General features: G+C 45.0%; 1 protein-coding gene across 1 annotated transcript in view; it reads right to left on the reverse strand.

Annotated features, from left to right (window-relative positions):
* Positions 1-22,249, reverse strand: part of LOC143960814 (zinc metalloproteinase-disintegrin-like VLAIP-B) — a 109,104-nt gene that overhangs the window by 31,126 nt on the left and 55,729 nt on the right. Inside the window, exons 14-17 of the mRNA XM_077469736.1 lie at positions 14,679-14,874; positions 13,819-13,921; positions 12,954-13,098; positions 6,340-6,420 (exon numbers count right to left, since the gene is read on the reverse strand). Coding sequence (XP_077325862.1) covers positions 6,340-6,420; positions 12,954-13,098; positions 13,819-13,921; positions 14,679-14,874 — 525 coding nt within the window. The remainder of the gene's footprint in view (positions 1-6,339; positions 6,421-12,953; positions 13,099-13,818; positions 13,922-14,678; positions 14,875-22,249) is intronic.

Consider the following 22,249-nt stretch of genomic DNA (forward strand, 5'->3'; position numbering starts at 1 on the left):
GCCGTCACCTTAACAGGCCGGGAAAGCAGAGCTTCAATCAGAGAAGCAGCCAAGAGGCCCATGGTAACGCTGGAGAAGCTGCAGAGAACCACAGCTCAGGTGGCAGAATCTGTCCACAGGACAACTATTAGTCGTGGACTCCACAAATCTGGCCTTTATGGAAGCATGGCAAGAAGAAAGCCATTGATGAAAGAAAGCCATAAGAAGTTCAGTTTGCAGAAGCCATGTGGTGGACACAGCAAACATATGGAAGAAGGTGCTCTGGTAAGACGAGACCAAAATTGAATTTTCTGGCCTAAAAGCAAAACGCGACATGTGGGCGGAAAACTAACACTGCACATCACCCTGAACACACCATCCCTAACGTGAAACATGGTGGTGGCAGCATCATGTTGTGGGGACGCTTTTCTTCAGCAGGGACAGGGAAGCTGCTCAGAGTTGATAGATGGAGCTAAATACAGGATAATTTTATAAGTAAACCTGTTAGAATCTACAAAAGACTTGACACCTTCCAGCAGGACAAGGACCATAAACATACAGCCAGAGCTAAAATGCAATAGTTTTGATCAAAGTATATTCATATGTTAGAATGGCCCAGTGAAAGTCCAGACTTAAATTTAATTGAGAATCTGTGGCAAGACTTGACAATTTCTGTTCACAGAGGCTCTCCATCCAATCTGACAGAGCTTGAGAGCTATTTTGCAAAGAAGAATGAGCAAAATGTCACTCTGGACCAGGGGTAAGCAACCTTTTGAGCACAGTGTACCAAAAAATGTTTTTTAAAGAAATTGAGCGTGACGATTAACTAACTCCTGCACATCTGCCCCATTACTGTAACCCCTTGCTCTTCTGTCCACCATTGCAACCCCTTTTCTCTTCTGCCCCACCACTGTACCTCCCTGCACATCTGCTCTACCGCCATATCCCCATGCTCTTCTGTCTCACTACTGAATCACCTACTCATCTGTCCCAACACTAAATCCATCTGCTCATTTGCCCCACCACGGTAACCCGCTTTCTCATATGCCTCACCAATATACCTGCACATCTGCCCTACCACTGAACCCCCCTGCTCATCTGTCCCACCAATGTAACCCCTCTGCTCTTCTGTCCCACTGCTGAACCCCCTTCTCATCTCTTCCACCACTGTACCTCTCAGCACATCTGCCCCATCGCTGTTCCCTCCTGCTCTTCTGTTACACCTCTGAACCCCGCCTGCTCATTTTCCCCACCGCTGTACCCTCCTGCTCATCTATGATATGCGGATTGTTGAAAGGAAGCAGAGATGACACATCTACCTCTCCTGGCACACTGATCCTGCTGATCCACCTCTTGCATCCAGCCCATGTGCTTGTATGCAATGTATGTGATGTCACTTACAAGCATCTGGAATGGATGTGCAATGGTGAGCTCAGGTCAGGGGCATTTTCTAAAAGCAGTGGGCCTGTGTGCAGGATCATAAATTACACCCCCGCAGCTGAGAAAAAGTGCAGCTCTCTGCGCTGCAGCAAATGTTGGGTGGGATTTTCATTGCGCTGAATACTGGCTGTGGCTTAAAGGGGCACAGAGTGCCGGGGTAGTCAATGACACAAACAAAGCTTCAGGAATAATTTCAACAAAGTTCCCCGAAGCTCAACAGTAATTCCACAAACTGTCACCTGACTGTGGTCAAATCACAGTGAAATCCCTTCTTTCTGAAATTAGTAGTGGCAATCAACTGAGTCATCTTCCTCCAGATGGTGGACGGGGCTAGTAGGACTGTGATTGGATTTAGCAGTGGCCAATGCCGGTAAAATAGGCTTTGTGTGCCGCTTGCAGCACCTGTGCCAGGGGTTGCCAACCCCTGCTCTAAAGGATAGAGACCTACCGAAAAAGACTTGTAGCTGTAATTGCAGCGGAAGGCGGTTCAACAAAGTATTGACTCAGGGGGGCTGAATACAAATGCACGTCACACTTTTCACATATGTTCTTGTAAAAAAAATTGAAAACCATTTATCATTTTTCTTTCACTTCATAATTATGTGTCACTTTGTGTTGGTCCATCACATAAAATCCCAATAAAATACATTTACATTTTGGGTTGTAACATGACAAAATGTGGAAAATTTCACTAGCTACTAATATCACAAAAAATAAAATATTGACCAGAACAGGCTTTTTAATCTGAACAGCAAATATTTGGTTCAATGCGGGAAGAGGATCCCCCCGCCTAATTTGTTATCAGTAACCTTTATTAAAAAGAGAAAAAAAAAGAGAAAAAGAAAAGGGGGGGGGGGGGTAAAGGTTCCTATATCATTATAATGGTACAGAAAATTGTTGTGAGTGGCGTGAGCCAGATTAACAAAGCAGAAAGACCTTTTTTGGGTCTATCTGCACCAGTTTGTATTTCAGAGTATCAATATAGAAAATTGACACAGATCCCCAGACTGGACTTAGCGTACAGGATGTGAACTGTTTGCATACACCTTACATGCCCCTCTTTGCACACTACATTGGTATACACCTATTCCCTTCCATCTAAGCTAAGGGAGGAGTAGGATGGCAGTCAGAGAAACCTGTATGCAGCTTCATCTGAACTGCACTAAAAGGGTGGTGCAGGGCTGTATGCAAAAAGCCACTTTGTTAATTTCTCCAATTATGTCTACATCTAAAAATGCTAGTTGCCCAGCTATTATGCTGATGATGGCTTTAAAACGCAACTCTGGGAAACTTAAAACACTAAAATGCTATTTTTTCCCCTTTAAAAACAACCCCAAACATGTGATACTTACCTGCCCTATACAATGGTATTGCACAGAGCAGCCCTAATCCTCCTTTTCTGGGGTCCCACACTGGCACTCTGGGCTTCTCCTCTTTGGCAAGTGCCCCCATAGGAAGCTGCTTTCCAGAGCCATCTTAATAGCATCATGGGCCCCTGGGCAAAGTAATGAACTGGGGCCCCTACAAGCCTTCACCAATTTATGTATCTACTCTCAAGAATGACAGTATAAATAGTTGATCGATTTGAGCTTATATTTCCTAGTACTTTCCAAAATTATTTTAAAAACAATAAGAAAACATTTCATGAATCAAACACTTATAAACACAACTATCCAAACGATATAAAAAGTTTTGAAGAACAAAAATTTCACCCTATACACAGTATGTTGTTATACCAGTGGCGGAACTACCAGGGTTGCAAAGGTCGAACTTACGACAGGGCCCTGACGTTCTTCTACTGTCGGGCGTCTCTCTCATACAGCCCAGAGCCTGCACTGACAGTTCCCCCTCTACCCTCGCATAGATGGGGAAGGAGAAAGCTGTTCTGCTCCTTCTCCTCTTGCCCCTCTCCTCCTGTGTGCACCTCCTTGAGTGTGAATGATTAAATTCAGCTGCTTAGTTTCACACTTCCCACAGTGCAGGTTCTGCACTGTATGGGAGGGATGCCCTTAGTTCAGAATTCTACTGAGGAGGCACTGATAGGCTGCATTGACGTACACTGATGAGCATTGATAGGTGGCACTGATGGGCGGCATTGATGAGCACTGATAGGCAGCATTGATGAGCACTGCTAAGCAGAGCTGATAGGCACTGACAGGTAGCACTGATGGGGCTGCACTGATAATCAAGGCAGTGTAAACAGTGTACAGACAGTCTTGCAAGTTAAAGGCTCTCCTTTCCTCACACAGACAAAGCGTGTGAGGAAAGGACTGCTGATATAACCGGCAATTCTGTTTGCATCTGATCAGCTGATCACATGGAAAAGGGCCACTATGATTGGTCCTTTACTGTGATCTGTGATCAGCTGTGTCCAAAGGACACAGCAGTCACAGAGAGTGCTGGATGTGCGTCCCTAATGGCACATGGGAAACTGTCCATGGATGCCCTCCCAGAACTGGAAGCCCAGGGGTTTAGGGGAGTCCTTCATGGTTTCTTGCACTGGGGTCCTGAAGGTTCTAGTTACACCTCTGTGCTATACTATACAAATAAAGATGGCACAAAAGAAGGTGGGTTGCAAGTGGTTAAGGGATATTTATACCAGATACAGTGGGATTGTGGTGGGTGGTTATTCCAGCACAGTCGCACCACATGACAAGACAAAATGCCTCGTCTCTGGCATGTCCAGTTCACACCAATGCATTCATAGCACTGCGGCCAATTGAACTTTATGAAATGTCAGTTTGACATTGCAATAAAGTCTGTTTAGGAAAACAAACACAGCATGTTGTAATGCAGCAGCTGGGGTCAATAAAACCCTTAGTACTTGTTCACATGGGTGCGATTTGTTATGGGATATGACAGGTCCAAATCATATGGCAAGTTTCACCCCATTACTGGCAATGAAACCATTCATATTAACGTGACTCATGTCACAGCGATTGTAAAAAAAGGTCCCTGCACTACTTTTTCCAGATTTCATTGCGACTTGCATAGAATTCTGTTAAATTAAGTTGCAAGCTGTAATGAAATTGGTGGTGCAAATCACACTGATCTGCAACTTTGCAATCACGCTGAAACTCGTCAACTTTATTGTTTTACTGTCACTCTGATGTACCAATAAACGACACTTCAAGGATTACAGTGTTGCTGGCTCTTCTTACTACTGTGGCAAGAATCACCAGTTGCATCTGGCGGCCACTACTGGTCAAACGCAACCCATTCAAATAAAAATGTCTGTGCTGCAACCCTCCCAACAACCTTGTGCAATGCATGCGGTTGTGGTGTAGGTGATGCAGTATCTAGGGGATTAAAATTGGTGAAGAGGCGACATATAGCCTCTTCACCTCCTGTCAAATACCTCTGAAAAGCAATCCATGTGCGATTGCTTTTCAGAGGAGTGGCAGTCTTTTATAATAAGAGGAGTAAGAGACTCAGAGCAACAGAGGAGAGGGACATATGCATTTGTCAAGTTAGGACAGTGGACTCACCAATTCTCTCTTGTGTCCTCCAATTAAAGTTTTTCACCTTCTGCAGCTTCACACACACACCTATCTAGCACCATGCTGTGTGTTTACATCAGGGGCTGGGGCTCCTAGCGTGGGAACAGCAGGGATTGGTCACTATACAGGGGGTCTTCAGCATCCTGGGGGCCTGTGCTGTGCACTCTGAATCAGCACAGGCAGCACAGTTCACTGTACACCCATCCAGATTCCAGTCACGGAGTCCTGGCTGGGCTGTGGGTGGACCGTGGAGGCGGAGTGGCTGACATTTGGCAAAGAGCATTCACATTCACTCAGGGAGGTTCAGGACAGGTGGCACTGACAGTCCAGCTGGAAGGCAGAAGTATAACTGGTGCCTCTCAGTCTGACTCCCAAGCCCAGCTGCCCCGCTGCTAGTAGTCCATTGTTCATGCAGTGCCAGTGTGCAGGGCCCAGACTGCAGACACATTCCTTCCTTCCAGCTAATCTCGACACTGCCGATTCCCGCAAGAGCATTTATTGAAGGAGAACTGGCCCTGGTTGGGCCCCATGTCTACCTGGGGCCCCTGGGCAGTGCCCAGGGGTGCCCGCTCAATAAGACGGCCCCATGGGAACACTTGTGCGGGCTTGCTCCCAAGCCACCTTGTCTGCATCCATTCACACAGACCTGGCAGCTTGGCCCTGCCTCCTGCTCCCTAATCACAGAAATCGATTGACAACAGCAGGAGTCAATGGTTCCCACTGCTATCAATCTATGCAGTGAGGAGGGACAGAACCTGGAGAGCCGCTGTGCTGGATCGGGGTTGGGCTCAAGTATGTGAAGGGTGAGGGGGGACACATGCAGCACAGAAGGTGTTTTTCCTTAATGCATATAATGCATTAAGGTAAAAAAAAACCCTAAGGCTTTAAAACCACTTTAATAGATTTATGGTATGTTAAAGAATTACTTACCCAATCCTTTGCTCCATCTTTACCCCTATGCTTCAGTAGTCTAAAGGTCCTGACATCATCAATACCAATGCACAGTCCATAGTCCTGCACTGGATGTGAGGACACCTAGGGACAGTTTACCACCGGAGCATAGGGGAGTACCAGCTCTCAGAGGGGCATGGGATCGGGTAGGTTAAAGTGTGAGTCCAGCCCCAATGCAAGGGACACTGTTCAAATTTCCTGGGTTTGGGCTTCATTATTTTCTCAGGCACTGACTTGGAACAAGTATGGAAAATCGGGTAGTCAGTAATAAATAAAAAGTAACTATAGATGTTGTTTGAGTCAATAACCCAGAGTGTTTTGAAGCCATGGGATCAGTGAGATAGCCAGGCAAATTGCATTTTCAGAAACAGAGGTCAACAGTGGAAGCCCATATTTTTCTCAACACAAGTTTCCTTTTAATATACACCACCCAACAACATTTCCACAGTACTGCATAGTAAGATCTTACCCCATGTCCCGGGCAGCTGGCAGAGCAGTTTGTTGAGCGGAAAGCACTGTTTACACTGACACATTTCCCACCGTAACAAACCTACAAGAAAAGTGTATATAATTATTATATTTAGCAGGAACTGTATTTCAGAACTGGTCGTGGTAAAGTAGTGAGTGTACAGCTTGTATAACAGTGTAAATTCGCTGTCCCCTCAAAATAACTCAACACACAGCCATTAATATCTAAATAGCTGACAACAAAAGCAAGTACACACCTAAGTGAAAATGTCCAAATTGGGCCAATTAGCCATTTTCCCTCCCCGGTGTCATGTGACTCATTAGTGTTACAAGGTCTCAGGTGTGTTACATTTGGTGTTATCGTTTTCACTCTCTCATACTTATCACTGGAAGTTCAACATGGCACCTCATGGCAAAGGACTCTCTGAGGATCTGATAAAAAGATTTGTTGCTCTACATAAAGATGGCCTAGGCTATAAGAAGAGCGGCAAGACCCTGAAACTGAGATGCAGCATGGTGACGAGGACCATTCAGCCATTTAACAGGACAGGTGCCACTCAGAACAGGCCTCGCCACAGTCGTCCAAAGAAGATGAGTGCACATGTTCAGCATCATATCCAGAGGTTCTCTTTGGGAAATAGACATATGAGTGCTGCCAGCATTGCTGCAAAGGATGAAGGGGTAGGAGGTCAGCCTCTCAGTGCTCATACCATACGCCGCACACTGCATCAAATTGGTCTGCATGGCTGTCATCCCAGAAGGAAGATGATGCACAAGAAAGCCCACAAACAGTTTGCTGAAGACAAGCAGATTAAGGCTATGGATTACTGGAACCATGTCCTGTGCAGTTTGTTTTGCACAGAGTGGCCCTGATCCTCGTCTTCTGGGGTCCCTCGGTGGCTGTCTCGGCACCTCCCAGCAAGAGCCAACCCCCCTCTGGGAAGCACTCTCCCAAGGGGGCAAGCTTATGGGTGTGCTCCCGTGTGATAAAATCGGTGGCCATAGCCGCTGAGTGCATCACTCAGCCCCGTCCCCAGCACGCCGCATCATTGATTTGATTGCCAGCAGCGGGAGCCAATGGCTGCGCTGCTATCAATCATTCAATGAAGAGCCCACAGGAGCTGGGGAAAAGCAACGCAGGATCGCGCCCATGGAGATTCAGGGTTCAGGTAAGTAAAACGGGGGCTCGGGGGGACCAGAAAGTGCAAGGTGTTTTTTCAACTTAATGCATAGGATGCATTAAGGTGAAAAAACATGAAGCTTTACAACCCCTTTAAATAAAACTTTTGTCTCTAATTTATCATTATGACGGTATATGTTGACATCCAAAAAGTTGATTTCCTCTTTACTCCATTGAGTTGTAAGCTTAACCACTTAACAACCGGCCCATAGCTGATTAACGCCTAGCTGATTAACGCCTTCTGCTCTCGCGCGCCCCCTGGGGCGTGCACACGAGAGCATCCGTGACCGTGGGGTCCTGTGCATCACGGATCACGGTAAACGGCCACTCATCGCGGCCGTTTACCACGTGATCGCTCATCAAATGATGGAGTGATGACTTGTAAACAAACCGGCGTCATGTTATGACGCCGGTTCCTCCCTCCCCTCTCTGTACCGATCGGTACAGCGGAGGGGGAAGAGATCGGTGTCAGCAGCGCATCGGCTGCATCTGCAGTGCCCACATCACGGCTCACCGAATTTAACCCCTCAATACCCTGGCAATACTCTCCAATACCCCGCCAATACTCTCCAATACCCCGCCAATACTCTCCAATACCCCGCCAATACTCTCCAATACCCCGCCAATACTCTCCAATACCCCGCCAATACTCTCCAATACCCCGCCAATACTCTCCAATACCCTGCAATATTCTGCAATACCCTGCCATAAATTGCCATACCCAGCCATACTCGGAGATACCCTGCAATACCCAGCCATACTCGGAGATACCCAGCCATACTCAGAGATACCCTGCAATACCCAGCCATACTCGGAGATACCCAGCCATACTCGGTGATAGCCTGCAATACCCAGCCATACTCGGAGATACCCAGCCATATTTGGTGATAGCCTGCAATACCCAGCCATACTCGGAGATACCCAGCCATACTCAGTGATACCCTGCAATACCCAGCCATAGACACCCCCCCCCCCCTCGCCGCCCTCCGGTGCTTCTACCAACTCGCCAATACGATCAAAGCCAGAATCTTTATTTTTTATTTTTTTAGGCTTCCCAGCCTAGAGGTGAGATGTGGGGTCTTATTGACCCCATATCTCACTGTAAAGAGGACCTGTCATCCCATATTCCTATTACAGGGGATGTTTATATTCCTTGTAATAGGAATAAAAGTGATCAAAAAATGTATTTTTGGGGAACAAAATGTCAAACTAAAATAAATAAAGTAAAATGAACAATAAAAAAAATAAAAAAATTTAAAGCACCCCTGTCCCCATGTGCTTGCATGTAGAAGCGAACACATACGTAAGTCCCGCCCACATATGAAAATGGTGTTCAAACCACACATGTGAGGTATCGCCATGAACGTTAGAGCGAGAGCAATAATTCTAGCCATAGACCTCCTCTGTAACTCAAAACATGTAACCAGTAAAAAAATTTAAAGCGTTGCCTATGGGGATTTTTAAGTAGCGACGATTGGCGCCATTCCACGGGCATGTACAATTTTGAAGAGTGACACGTTAGTTATCTATTTACTCAGCATAACTTCATCTTTCACATTATGCAAAAATTGGGCTAACTTTATTGTTTTTTTTTCCAAAAAAAACGCGTTTGAAAAATTGATGCGCAAATATCGTGCGAGATAAAAATTTGCAACGACCACCATTGTATTCTCTAGGGTCTTTCCAAAAAAAAAATATATATATATATATATAATGTTTTGGGGTTCTATGTAATTTTCTAGCAAATAAATGATGATTTTACATGTAGGAGAGAAACGTCAGAATTGTCCTGGGTGCTCCAGAACGCCCGATGGTGCTCCCCGCATGTTGGGCCTCTGTATGTGGCCACGCTGTGTAAAAATCTCACACATGTGGTATCGCCGTACTCGGGAGTAATAGCAGAATGTGTTTTGGGGTGTAATTTGTGGTATGCATATGCTGTGTGTAAGAAATAAACTGATAATATATGACAATTTTGGGAAAAAAAAGAAAAGGAACTTCAAAAAAACTCATCATGCCTCTTACTAAATACCTTGGAATGTCTTCTTTCCAAAAAGGGGTAATTTGGGGGGTATTTGTACTTTTACGGCATGTTAGGGTCTCAAGAATTGAAATAGGCCACCAGTACTTCAGGTGTGATCAATTTTCAGATATTGGCACCATAGCTTGTGGACTCTATAACTTTCACAAAGACCTAATAATATACACAAATTTGTACTTATTTTTTACCAAAGATATGCAGTAGTATAAATTTTGGCCAAAATTTATGAAGAAAAATGACTAATCTGCTAAATTTTATAACATAAACGAAGAAAAATTCATTTTTTAACAGAATTTTTGGTCTTTTTTCTTTTATAGCACAAAAAATAAAAAACCCAGGAGGTGATTAAATATCACCAAAAGAAAGCTCCATTTGTGTGAAAAATAAGGACAACAATTTCATATGGGTACAGTGTTGCATGGCTGAGTAATTGTCATTCAAAATGTGAGAGCATCAAAGCTGAAAATTGGTCTGGTTATTAAGGGTGTTTAAGTGCCCAGTGGTCAAGTGGTTAATGTTGTTATTATTTACATTTCATTTCTGAATGGTGGAGAGATTCTGTTGATCCTGTCCATATGTAAAACAAGTCATCGATGTATCGTTTGCAAAAGATTGAGGCCGCGTACACACGGGCGGACTGTTCGCCCAACTTTGTCCGCTGAACAGTGTTTCAGCGGACAGTCCGCTCGTGTGTGGGCGTTCAGCGGACAGTTTCAGCGGACAGTTGGACGAACAAGGTCTTACGGAAATTCCGAAAAACTGTCCGCTGAAACAAGGTTTCAGCGGACTGTTCGCTCGTGTGTAGGCTTGTTCGGCCAACTAAGTCTCGCGCATGCTCAGAAAGGATTTCCACGTCGGAAGGTTGCATTGCAGTGTATTGGACGTCGAAATTTTCGATCCGTCGTACGTGTCGAAACGTCATCGCGCACGGTTTCAGCAAACTGTTCGTTCGTCGTGTGTGGGCATGTCCGTCCATGCTAAGTTTGAGCGGACTGTCCGCCGAAACTGTTGGACGGACAAAGTTGGGCGAACAGTCCGCCCGTGTGTACGCGGCCTAATTCTTCTCTTTTTACACTAAAAATGACCTCCCATGAAAAAGTTTGCAATACTGGGCATGAATTTCGTGCCCATGGCAACACCTCTCTCCTGGGAGACAGAATTATTGCCGTACCAAAAATAATTGTAGGATAAGCAGAAATCTAGAACATTTCTCAAAAAAATGTTTTGATTATGTGGAAGGTCATCTCTCTGACTTAAAGCCCAATTCAAGGCCAAAAGTGCATCTTCCTGCTGTATTATTGTGTAGAGAGATGATACGTCAGCAGTTACAAGCAATACCTCGTCTTTTCCTGCTAAGTCCACAAAATGCAAAAAGTTTTTAGTGTCCTTAAAGGTAAGAACTAGTCTGAACTATACTTTTTTGGAGAAACTGGTTGAGATATTGCCCCATTCTGGACGACACTGTACCAATACTATTTACAATAGGCCTAGCTAGGGGGTGTGAGGAATCTTTGTGTATTTTTGTAAGGGTGTAAATCATCATATACAACTACAGCTAGGTACTAAGTATTTCCTTTTCTTATTAGATAAAACACCTGTTCGATAACCCATATCCACCAATATCTCCATCTCATCTCTATATTTAGGTGTTGGATCCCAATCTAAATTTCTATAGGTCTCAAAATCAGAAAACATTTCAGAAATTTGGCCGTGATAAAAGTCTTCCGTCAAAATAACCACTCCTCCTTTGTCCAGAGGCCTAATTATTATCTCCTTTCTCTTTACCAACCTTTCAATTCCTTCCTGTAAATGTCTAGTATTTACATTCTTTTTAGGTGTGAGACAGTCAAGGTCATGTAAGACCAATCCCTTAAAGATTTCCAGATGCTGGTTAGATGCATTCAACGGATTGAACAGAGATTTGTTTCTCAAGCCACTATCTACTACACCTGAAGGGTGGCTATTGGTATATACAGGATTTGGGTTGCTACCCAAAAAATATTTTTTAATATTAAGCATCCTCATGTACTTGTGTACATCTATATACATGTCAAATTTACTAATGGGCCTTTTCAGGCCACATTTTAAGCCTAGATTTATTTTATTCATCTCTTTATGTGTCAAAGTCACATCGCTCAAGTTGTTCATCCCTCCTAATATAGAGGTCTCTCTAGAGAAATGGCCCCAATTACAATAGAAACTTTAAGATCATGGGATAAGCTACTTAAAAGTATATCATGGCAACATAATACTCCTTTGATGCCTCTCTCAAATACTAAATACTTCCCGCCAGGGGAAGAGAATAAGCTGTACATAAAATGGACCCTCTCGGACTGTCTGAGACTAAAAGATGTTCTGAAAGGAAATGTTCTTTGTTCATTACTGGAATTGCAAGAAAGATATGGCACAACACCATGGGATGTTTGGAGATACAGACAGCTCCAACATTTTGTGGAGTCTTCCAAAACCTCTCCGCCCAGTCAGCAGGTTAACCCCATCAGAAAGACTTTTTGACCAAGGGGGGATAAATAGACAAGGGATTTCTAGTAAAATTTAAGATGTTGATAAACCCCCCCAGATTCTGGGTCCATGTATCTTTTGGAGATTTGTGAAATGGAATTGAATCAGCCGTTGTCAGAAATGCTGAAAAGTAAAGTTATTGATTACATACATTCCACTTCAACGCACACATGGACAAAAGAAATGAAGTGGTATTGTTCCATCAAAATTGCATAAAATAAATCCCGATATTTTGTCTCTGTGTTGGAGGGAATGTGGAGAGGTGGGAACCCCTGCTCATATATGGTGGCAATGCCCTTTGATCCAGTCATATTGGGAGGAAGTATTATACTTAATTAGGAAGATCAGCAGGGCTGAAATTGGGCAAGACCCTTGGCAATGTTTGTTCCATGCGATGGGTGACTCAAGGAAAAACTATACAGCAGCAACTACCCCATTCCTGTTAAATGCAGTGAAGGCATTAATCCCGAAGCAATGGATATCAAAGAAAATACAGGATTGGTTTAGGGAAGTAGGTAAAACTAGGCTATAGAATTGATATACTTACAGAATGACTCTGAATTCGGTAGGGATATTTGATACATTTGGGGAAGGAATTAGGGGAAATGGGGGTAGAGGGTTGAGACTATCGTCTTCTCTTAAATAAAAGGGAAAGGGAAAGATTCACTTTACACAAATAGAAAATTTGGTAGGGGTATTTAATAACTTTGGAGGGAATAAGGGGAATGACCTACTATACACAATAATGTAAACCCCCCCTCCCTTTTTTTCTTCACATTATGTAAGAAGACCGTAATATTATATATATATATATATATATATATATACACACACACTCACACATATACATATACAAACTTTTCTCTGTGCTTACCAGTCCTTCTCCACACATTGTTCCATTCTTCACCATTCCCTCCGAGTGTAAAACCCCCTTACAGCTGGAAATTGTAGCAACAGCCGCGTTTATTTTGGGATCTTGGCTTCCTCCAGAGCAGTACAGCACTCCACACTTTACATCTCTATAAAAAGATAAACCATGTAAAAATGTTGTTTAGAATTAGGATATAAATAATATCACATGAAAGAATGGGTATACACATTGGCGGCTCGTGTTTTTTTTTTGGGGGGGGGGGCGGCAAACAACCACCCGCCCTGGGTTATGGGCAGCAGCTCCTGTGTTCTCTTCTCCTCTTCTGCATCACGACGGCTCCAATCATACGTCTCTTCCCTCCTCCTACTTGGCGTCCAATAGGATTGTCTGTCCTTTCAGCCAATTGGGTGACGGGTCTCAAGACCCGCTTCCTGATTGGCCGGGACCCTTTTTTGAAGCCTATTAGAGCCTCTACTATTAGAAGTCCATTAAGACACCTTGCCCCCACTCCCCACCATTTTTTTTGTATTTAAATACATATGCTCTGATTGCCTGTAGGGGCTGAAGGATATTGCATAATATTACCATAATATTGATTAAAGGGTTAGAATCAAAAATTGGAGAGAAATGAATGACCTTCATTGGCTTATAAAAGTTCTGTGATTTTGGTTCTCTACCTTCACAATGTTGGGTCATTGGTTGGAAGAATTGTGTAGATCAGGATTCTGACTCTATTTTCTGCAATATTGCTCTGAAAGTCAGACAACCAGACAGCTAGCATTTTCAAAAGTAGGTCAGGACAGCCACAAGAACCACCATATTTATCACAGGCTATATGAATGGGGCAAAGCTGCAATAGAATACTCACTTTTGCTCACATGGGACATAGTTATTGGCAATGTACTGGCAGTATCCATAGTTGGTGCCTCTCTGATTGTATTTAAAACAAAAGTCCTGTCCTATTGAAGCACCTGTGGAAAGAGGTAAATTGATCATCAATGACTGATATTAAACCTTCTTAATCATAATAAAAAACTGTTGTAGATAGAGATCTCAAAGCACTCAGTGCTGATATAATGAATTTCCCTTCCAGCTTTAAATTGGAAAAAAAAAAAAAAAAAGTCACATCCTTTTATTATTTTCTTTGAGCAACGAACGGGGTCTATTTATCAGAAGTATTTACCGTATGTAGTTATGCAGCCTGGACGATTTTTCCCTTTTCTGTAACAGATTAATTCTTATATTGTTACCTCCATCTAGTGGCCAAACTGCAGCATAGTTTCTCTGTAGGTATTTCCGAAAGCTATTTTGCATTTTGGCCACTAGATGGCGAAAAGGATACAGTAATTTCATTACAGAAAATATGGGGACATTTGGTCCTATCCTTCATACAATTAATATTTTCTATTCTAAAGATTTTTTTTTTTTTATAGAAAGTGGATTTGAGAAAGATTTGATGACAGCTGCTGTCACATATAATATATACTGGCTTTAAGTTGTACATCACTGTCAACTGATCAAATCTTTGTTCACTAAAATACTTCCTCCCAAAAATTTGGCAAGCAATCAACATACAGTTAATGATAACTGCAACAATATGTGCTCTCTCTCTATAAATATATATTTATTGGTTGAACTAGATGGGCTCGTGTCTAACTAAAATTATATTATTATTATTTTTTTTCTCATTATATATCCTAGTTCAAAAAGCTGTTAGGGTTCACTTGCCTGCTCCCCATAGGTTCGCACACTGGCCTTCCAAACTTGGACACATCCCATTGTAGCAGAAACCCCGGCCATCATTGCAGGGTTGTCCATTAAATATGAAACGATCAGATGGACATTCTGGATTCTTCCCATCACACATATCTGGAAGGTCACACTCATCCTTTGCAGGTCGGCACACAATACCTGCCTTCTTGATCTGCAAGGAGACAATAAATATCAGTAGAAAGTCTGATTAAGGCTGGGTTCACACTGCCGGGAGGAGCGGCTCACAGTAGGGCCTCTGTGGTGTCCCTATTCACCGTTTCAGGTACGATTTTGGCCCGAATTTTTGGCTGAATTCTGACCTGAAACAGACCAGAAGATGCACAGGACTCTTATGCAATTCGCTTCGCAGCGGGCCCGGAGCGGTGTGAAACGGCTCCATTGAGAGCCAGTCACGGTCTCCTGACATGCGAATTGGATGAGAGGAAACCCACATCCAATTCACAATAGTGTGAACCCAGCCTTAGAAAGAGGACAATAATTTGAATCAAAGCTCTGCTGGTCATAGATGTGTTGGTAAAGATTGGTTCCTGGGGGCGTGGCCGGATGCGGGAGTGAGTGAGTGAGAGAGTGCGAATGCTGGACGCCCGCTCTTAGCCTCCCCTCACTCTCCCTTTATGTAAAGAAATTTCCCCGTTAATAGAAGTGGCGCCTAGCCTGGGTTCCCAGCCGGGCTCCGAGCTCAATACAGCGGCCCCAGCTTCCTTACTCTGGAGCTCGTCGAAAACCATCAAGCGGAACTTGGCGTTAGCTCTCGCGGGATCTCGTACCAGCGTGAGCCCAGTGTCATCGGTGACGCGTCACTAGGAGCGAGTCGATCCGAAGGAGCCCGCGGGAGCCCGAAGGAACCCTCCCAGCAGACCCGGGACGCTCTGAGAACAGATACAGCAGCTTGAATTAAGAAGACCCAGGCGGCGGCCCGTAGTAATTCACGAAGAAGCCTATGGTATCTACCTAGGCTAACGGTAAAGCGGGAGTGAGCCGCGGGGTGAGAGGCAAGCAAGGAGGAGGGGCAGTACCCGGGAATGGGCATATGAACGTTTAAATATACTGGTCCAGTGTTATTGACCCACTAAGCTTGCTTGTTGGGAGATAGAGGCTGCCAAACTCTCGGTGCTTCCGGGGCTTATTGAAACGGCTCTCCCCCCCCTTTTTTTTTTCCCCTTCATATGACTGTATTGCTGTGTCTACAGCGTGACGAACTGTGTTAACCAACTACGCAAATTCAATACAGCGCTGAGAAGCAGATAATCTGTCGGTGGAATAATCTCCTGTTTTCACGCTAAATCTGTATGGTCAGCTTGTTGTCCCCTTGGTTTGGGGCCACTGCACTATTTTTTGCTTCACCGCACGGACTTGTACCATATTGACAAATTAGGGGAGGGGGGGGAGGAAGAAAGGGGGAGGAGGGGAAAGCGAAGGAAGGAAAGGAGAAGTAAGCAAGAGAGAAGGGAGGAAAGAAAGGGGGAGGAAAAAAGCTGACTGTTTGGAACTGACTGTTTGGAACTGCGCCTCTACTGGTTCTCTACCCTTCTCATTGGTGGTCAGCTAGCCTCCTTTCCCCCCTTTTTTTTTCGGTTGTACCCTTCCTTCCCCTCTCCCTTTTTCCTTATTTTTTATTTTTTTTTTCTTCTTTTTGGGGCGACTTTATCGCAATTTTCCAACACCACTACTCTTAGCCACTTCTCTACCATGCTTAGCAAGCGGGCCAATGAGGACGGGCTGATTGGTGAGGGGAACCAAAAAACCCGGGCAGCCAAAGAGAAAGCAAACCAGGCATCTGCTACTGCGGCAGCAAAATTGGAACGCTTTGCCCATGCAACTTCCCCTACCAGGAAAGGGCCCCATCAGTCAGCAGGGCAAACAAAGATACAGGGGGGCACTACGGAAAGGAGAAGCATCACTCAACTAGCATCTAACCCAGGTCGATCACCTAGTGGAAGCAAGATGCATGATCCAGCTGCCGTAGTAAGCAAGATAGCGCACAATATAATAGCTCCGGTGGAATCCCCTCCGCTAGAGGATGATGAACCCACATTGCGCGATATTTTGCAGGCAGTCAATGAATGCAAGGTGTCTATAGGTGGCCTTGATAACCAGTTAGGCAGTATTAAAACTGAACTGCACTCCATGGGCCAACTACTGAGTAACACAATGGCAAGAACCACGGTCCTGGAAGGAAGACTAAGCACGATTGAGGACGATCTCTCCCCATTACAGCAAAAAATAAATGTGCTACAGAAACAAATGGCCATACAGTCAGCAAAATTAGATGCGTTGGAAAATAGTAACCGTAGGAATAACATCCGCCTGATTGGCCTCCCAGAGGGAAGCGAGGGGCCCAACCCTATAAATTTTCTGGAAAACTGGTTCAGGGAACTTTTGGGCAATACCCCTTTTACCACTCTCTTCGCTATTGAAAGGGCCCATAGAGTTCCCGCAGGCCCGCATCCATCAGATGGCCGTACCAGACCTCTGATATTGAGACTTGTGAATTATAATGATCGTATTATTTTGCTACGAAGGACCAGGGAACTGAATGATGTCTTTTATAAAGGATCTAGGGTTTCGTTCTACCCAGACTTCTCACCAGATCTACAGAAACAGAGAGCCGAGTTTATTCCCATTAAGCGAACCCTCCGTAAATACAAGTTAAACTATGCACTGTTGTATCCTGCCCGGCTACGAATAACCGCTTTGGGCTCAACTTTTTTTTTTGGCACTCCATGGGAGGTGGAAAAGTGGCTGGAGGAACATAAGAGTGATTTCTAGCTATTTTGTAACCACTAGGACTGGCTAACAGGGCCGGCTCCCTGGGGACCCTTCTTCTCTTCCCCTCCTCTCCCTTTTGGGGGTGGTGGGGAGGAGTCGAGGGGCAGGAGGGCTGTGCCCGTCAATTTTTTTTTATTTTATTTTTTTATTTTTTTTCTGAGCATTGTATAATATCTGCACGAGAAACAATTCTATTGAGTAGAGATGTGGAATATTTATTATGGTAGTTAGATCTAGTCTGAGGCACGCGATTATAATGTCATTTAGCACTAATTAGCACTTATTAGCAAAGAGGGGTGAGCAAGGGTGTTGGCATAAATGTTGGTATAAATAGTACAATACAATGTAAATATCACTATAAATCTCACATAAGTCTTGGAGGGGTCGTCACTGAATACCCCCCTTTTTATTTTTTATTTTTTTTGAAGTAAGAGAGTACTGTATAATATTTGCACTTGAAATAACTCCATTTAGTAGCAATGGTGAATGTTTATCATGGTTGTATGAGGTATGTTACTATAAGGTCACTCTTCACTGATTAGTATAGGGGGGTCAGAAAGGGAGATGGTATGCACGGTACAATATAGTATAAATATTATTAGAAATGCTTAATAGTTAAGTATCGGGGGTGCTGGTATTGAATATTTTCTGCCATCCCCCCTTTCTCCCTTTTTTTTTTTTTTTTTTTTTTTTAGGCCAGCTCGGGCCTACGCTGCATTGGAGGTGGAGTGGCTGAGGGGGGTTGAGGCGAGGCAATCCGGGGAGTCTAGGGGTCCCCAGGTAATTTGGGTGAGAGGGGGGAGCGGGGACGGGTGTCCAGGGTTTCGGTGAGTATGGAAAGTCGGGCCACAATAGTGACCCCCAGGGGATGCCCTGATGGGTGGGGGGGGGGGCGGGAGGAGGAGGGGGGGGGAGGGGTCGTTCAGTTGGGTTGGGGGGGGTGGGGGGACGAGAGGGGGGGGAGAAGGGGTGGGTAGCAGGGTTAAGGGGGGCACCTCGAGCACGTATAGCTGGTACAACGGAATCGGGGGGGGCGGGGCGGTGGGCCCGTCGTGGGAGGGCGGGCCCCCTCCTCTCCCTCTCCCTTGTCCCGTCCGGTTTGGATAGTAGTAACATCTATGGGTAGTGTACACATCATATCATGGAATGTGAGGGGACTGGGAGATCCAAAAAAGAGGGCAACAGTTTTGCTGGAAACAGAAAGGGGAGGTCCCGGCCTGCTCTTTTTTCAAGAGACACATCTAACCCCTAGTACAGCCCCATTGTTAAGGAACCGGAGGTTTTCGGCATACTACCATTCCTTTTACACATCATACTCTAGAGGGGTGAGTGTTCTTGTTAAAAGAGGCACGTATTTTCTGTGCAAGGAGTCCTCTATTGATAAAGAGGGAAGATTTGTTTTTTTATACGGCCTGCTGTGCGGGCGTCAATGCATCTTAGCCAATATTTATATACCCCCTCCCTTTAAACTGGAAGTAATGGTCAAACTGATGGCGTTCTGCTTAGATAAGCCAGATGTCCCATGGATAGTAGTAGGCGATTTCAACGAAACGCTGGATCCGCATATGGATAGATTTCCTCCCCCATTGGTGACCAAAATAGGGCGCTTGCAGGGCTTCGTCTCCGAAATAGGGTTAAATGATCTATGGCGAACACGTCATCCTCAAGCAAGACAGTATTCTTGCTTCTCCAGTACTTATTGCACACTATCAAGAATTGATATGGTGCTGGGTAATAAAGTAGCCGCGGAGGTGGTCCAGGAGATAGAATACGGAGCAAGGGGGGTCTCAGACCACTCCCCCTTGTCCATGATACTATCTTTGGGTGCTAGACCAGGTCCAAGAGAGTGGAGGATAAACCCGGGTTGGCTGGCATTAATGGGTGGCCCAAGTCCCCCCCAGGACAAGATAGGGGAATTTCTTCAAATAAATAGGGGCTCTGCCCCTCCGGGTATAGTCTGGGACTCCCTAAAAGCCTATATTAGGGGCACATTAATACAACAAGTCGCAATTATTAAGAGGAAAGCTCGAGAGCAGGACCTAGCAATGAGAAATAAGGTCGCCCAGTCAGAACAGGCATACATAGCAGCTCCATCGACTGTAAGCCAGCGGGAATGGGTGGCCAGTCAACAAGTCTATAAAATAGCTCTCCTAAAAAAAGCAGAGAATAGGCGGATATTTCAGCGTCAGCATTACTTTGGCGAAGGAGAGAGGGTAGGTAGAACCCTCTCTCTCCTGGTTCAAACTAATGGTGCGCCAACAGTAGCCCAGGTAATTAAGTCTCCTACAGGTGATCTTGTCTCCAGCCCCCCCGCGATTATGAGGATACTTTATGATTACTATAAAAATTTATATAAATCCGTCATCCAGGAACAAGGTAATTCAGCTACCGATTTTTTACTTCGGTCAGCAATACCAACTTTATCAATGGATGACAAATTATCCCTTGAGCTACCACTTACGCTGGAAGAATTAAAAAATGCAGTAGCCGCAATGCCCAACGATAAATCCCCAGGGCCAGATGGCCTCCCAGTAGAAATCTACAAACGTTATGGGGATGTCCTACTACCGGAACTCCTCGTGACATTGAATCACGCATTGGAGACGGGGGAGCTCCCCGCCTCGATGCGGGAGGCCAATATTATTTTAATCTTGAAGGAGGGCAAGGACTGCCAGGAAGTTCCATCATACCGACCGATATCCCTGCTATGTTCGGATATCAAAATACTAGCCAAAGCACTTGCAACTCGGTTAAATACACACATCCATAAACTCATACATCCAGATCAGTCGGGCTTTATCCCGGGTAGGGCAACCAGCACCAATATTAGAAGAGTCTTTCTTAATGTCCAATTACCCAGAGATAATGAGGGGGTGGGGGCTATCTTAGCACTCGATGCTACTAAGGCCTTTGATAGCTTGGAATGGGGCTATCTGTGGAGGGTCCTAGAGAGGTTTGGATTTGGCCCCGTATTTATCCAGTGGATAAAATTAATGTACAATAAACCTAGGGCCAAAATTAAGATGGGTACTGAAGTCTCTGAATCATTCCAACTGGAGAGAGGTACAAGGCAGGGGTGCCCGTTGTCCCCCCTCCTATTTGTATTGGCCATGGAGCCCCTTGCGGCTCTGGTAAGATCTTGTCCGGATATACAGGGATTTCGGCGGGGTAGCGACGAGGAAAAAATTGCCTTATTCGCGGATGACCTCCTATTTTTTATTGGCGATGTGGACTCTACCCTGAATAGAGTGATCCATCTGATGGGCGAGTTTGGTCAACAATCGGGCTTAGAGATCAACTGGGGCAAATCAGCTCTTCTACCACTGTTCAGGTATGGGGAACAGGGGGTGCCCTCAACGATAGTAGGCCTGGAGACGGTGACTAAGCTGAAGTATCTGGGCATCTGGATATCTGGGGACGTAAGTCAATATGCCAATGAGAACTTGGCACCACTACTGTTGAAAATGAAGACGAAACTTAATAGATGGTGTGGCCTCCCTCTCTCGGTGGCGGGACGCTGCAGCCTAGTAAAAATGCTTTGGCAACCCCAAATACTTTACATTTTACACAACTCTCCAATTTGGATTAACCAGAAATGGTTCCAAACCATGGATTCACTTATTCGGGAATTAATTTGGAAAAAGGGGCATGCTCGGATAGGGTTGCATACGCTGCAGCTCCCCGTCGCGGAGGGAGGGTTGGCCATACCCCATTTGGGTGCATACTTCCTGGCTGCCCAACTCCAGCACTTAGCAGGGGCAGGGCTCCAAGAGGGGGGGCCTATAAACCATAAGTTGATGATGCTGGGAGCACCTCATAAACTGGTACCCGAAGCCCTGGAGGCTAACGCCTTTTCCTACAGATGCCCTACTAATACTCTAATGAGGAAGGTATGGCAGCAAGCAAAGCAAAAGTTAGGATATGCGGGAATAACTACTTATACCCCTCTATGGTGTAATCGCCACCTGCCCGAATTAAACAAGGTAGATAAAGCTCCGGAATGGGATAGTCAGGGGATTAATAGAATAGTGCACCTCTATGAGGGGAACGTAATGAAACCCTTCGAAACTATCAGACAGGAATTTAATGTCCCTAATAGGTCGTTCTACAAATATTTGCAGTTGAGACATGCAATTCAAGCCCAATACGGGTCACTCGCTATTGAGCGAACTGAAATCCCCCAGCTCCAGGCCCTTATAGATCGTAGGCATGTAAAAGGCCAGATTTCGCGGCTATATACAAAGCTTAGAGGCAGTTTCTTGAAAGGTGAAGGCCCAGCCAAGAGTAGGCAGGGTTGGGTGGGGGATGTTGGCCCGATATCTCGGAAACAATGGGCTAAAACGCTTGAACAGGGGCACTTGGCCTCTATATCTCCATCTCAGCGAGTGTCCCATTTGTTCCTTATATACCGGGCATATTACACCCCCCAGAAGCTATGGAAAATGGGTAGGAAACCTAGGGATGAATGTCCTAGATGTGGGGCACCGGGTGATCTCTTCCACATGGTATGGAAATGCCCAAAACTGTATAGCTATTGGTTAGAAATATTCATTAAAATAAATAGAGCTTTTAAGACCACCCTGAAACCCGAGGCCAGGGCCTGTTTACTGGGGATATTTGAAGGGGTAAATATTCCTCTGCCAATTAAGCCATCCGTCCTGAAGTGCTTATATCAAGCTAGGCGACTGATAGCAATTAATTGGCAAGCTAAGGATCCCCCGGATACTGGACAATGGGTTAATGCAATTAACTCTTTA

The sequence above is a fragment of the Lithobates pipiens genome, unplaced genomic scaffold, assembly GCF_037356315.1.
Source record: "Lithobates pipiens isolate NorthernLeopardFrog02 unplaced genomic scaffold, aLitPip1_a1.2 Scaffold_8, whole genome shotgun sequence".
Taxonomy (NCBI): Eukaryota; Metazoa; Chordata; class Amphibia; order Anura; family Ranidae; genus Lithobates; species Lithobates pipiens.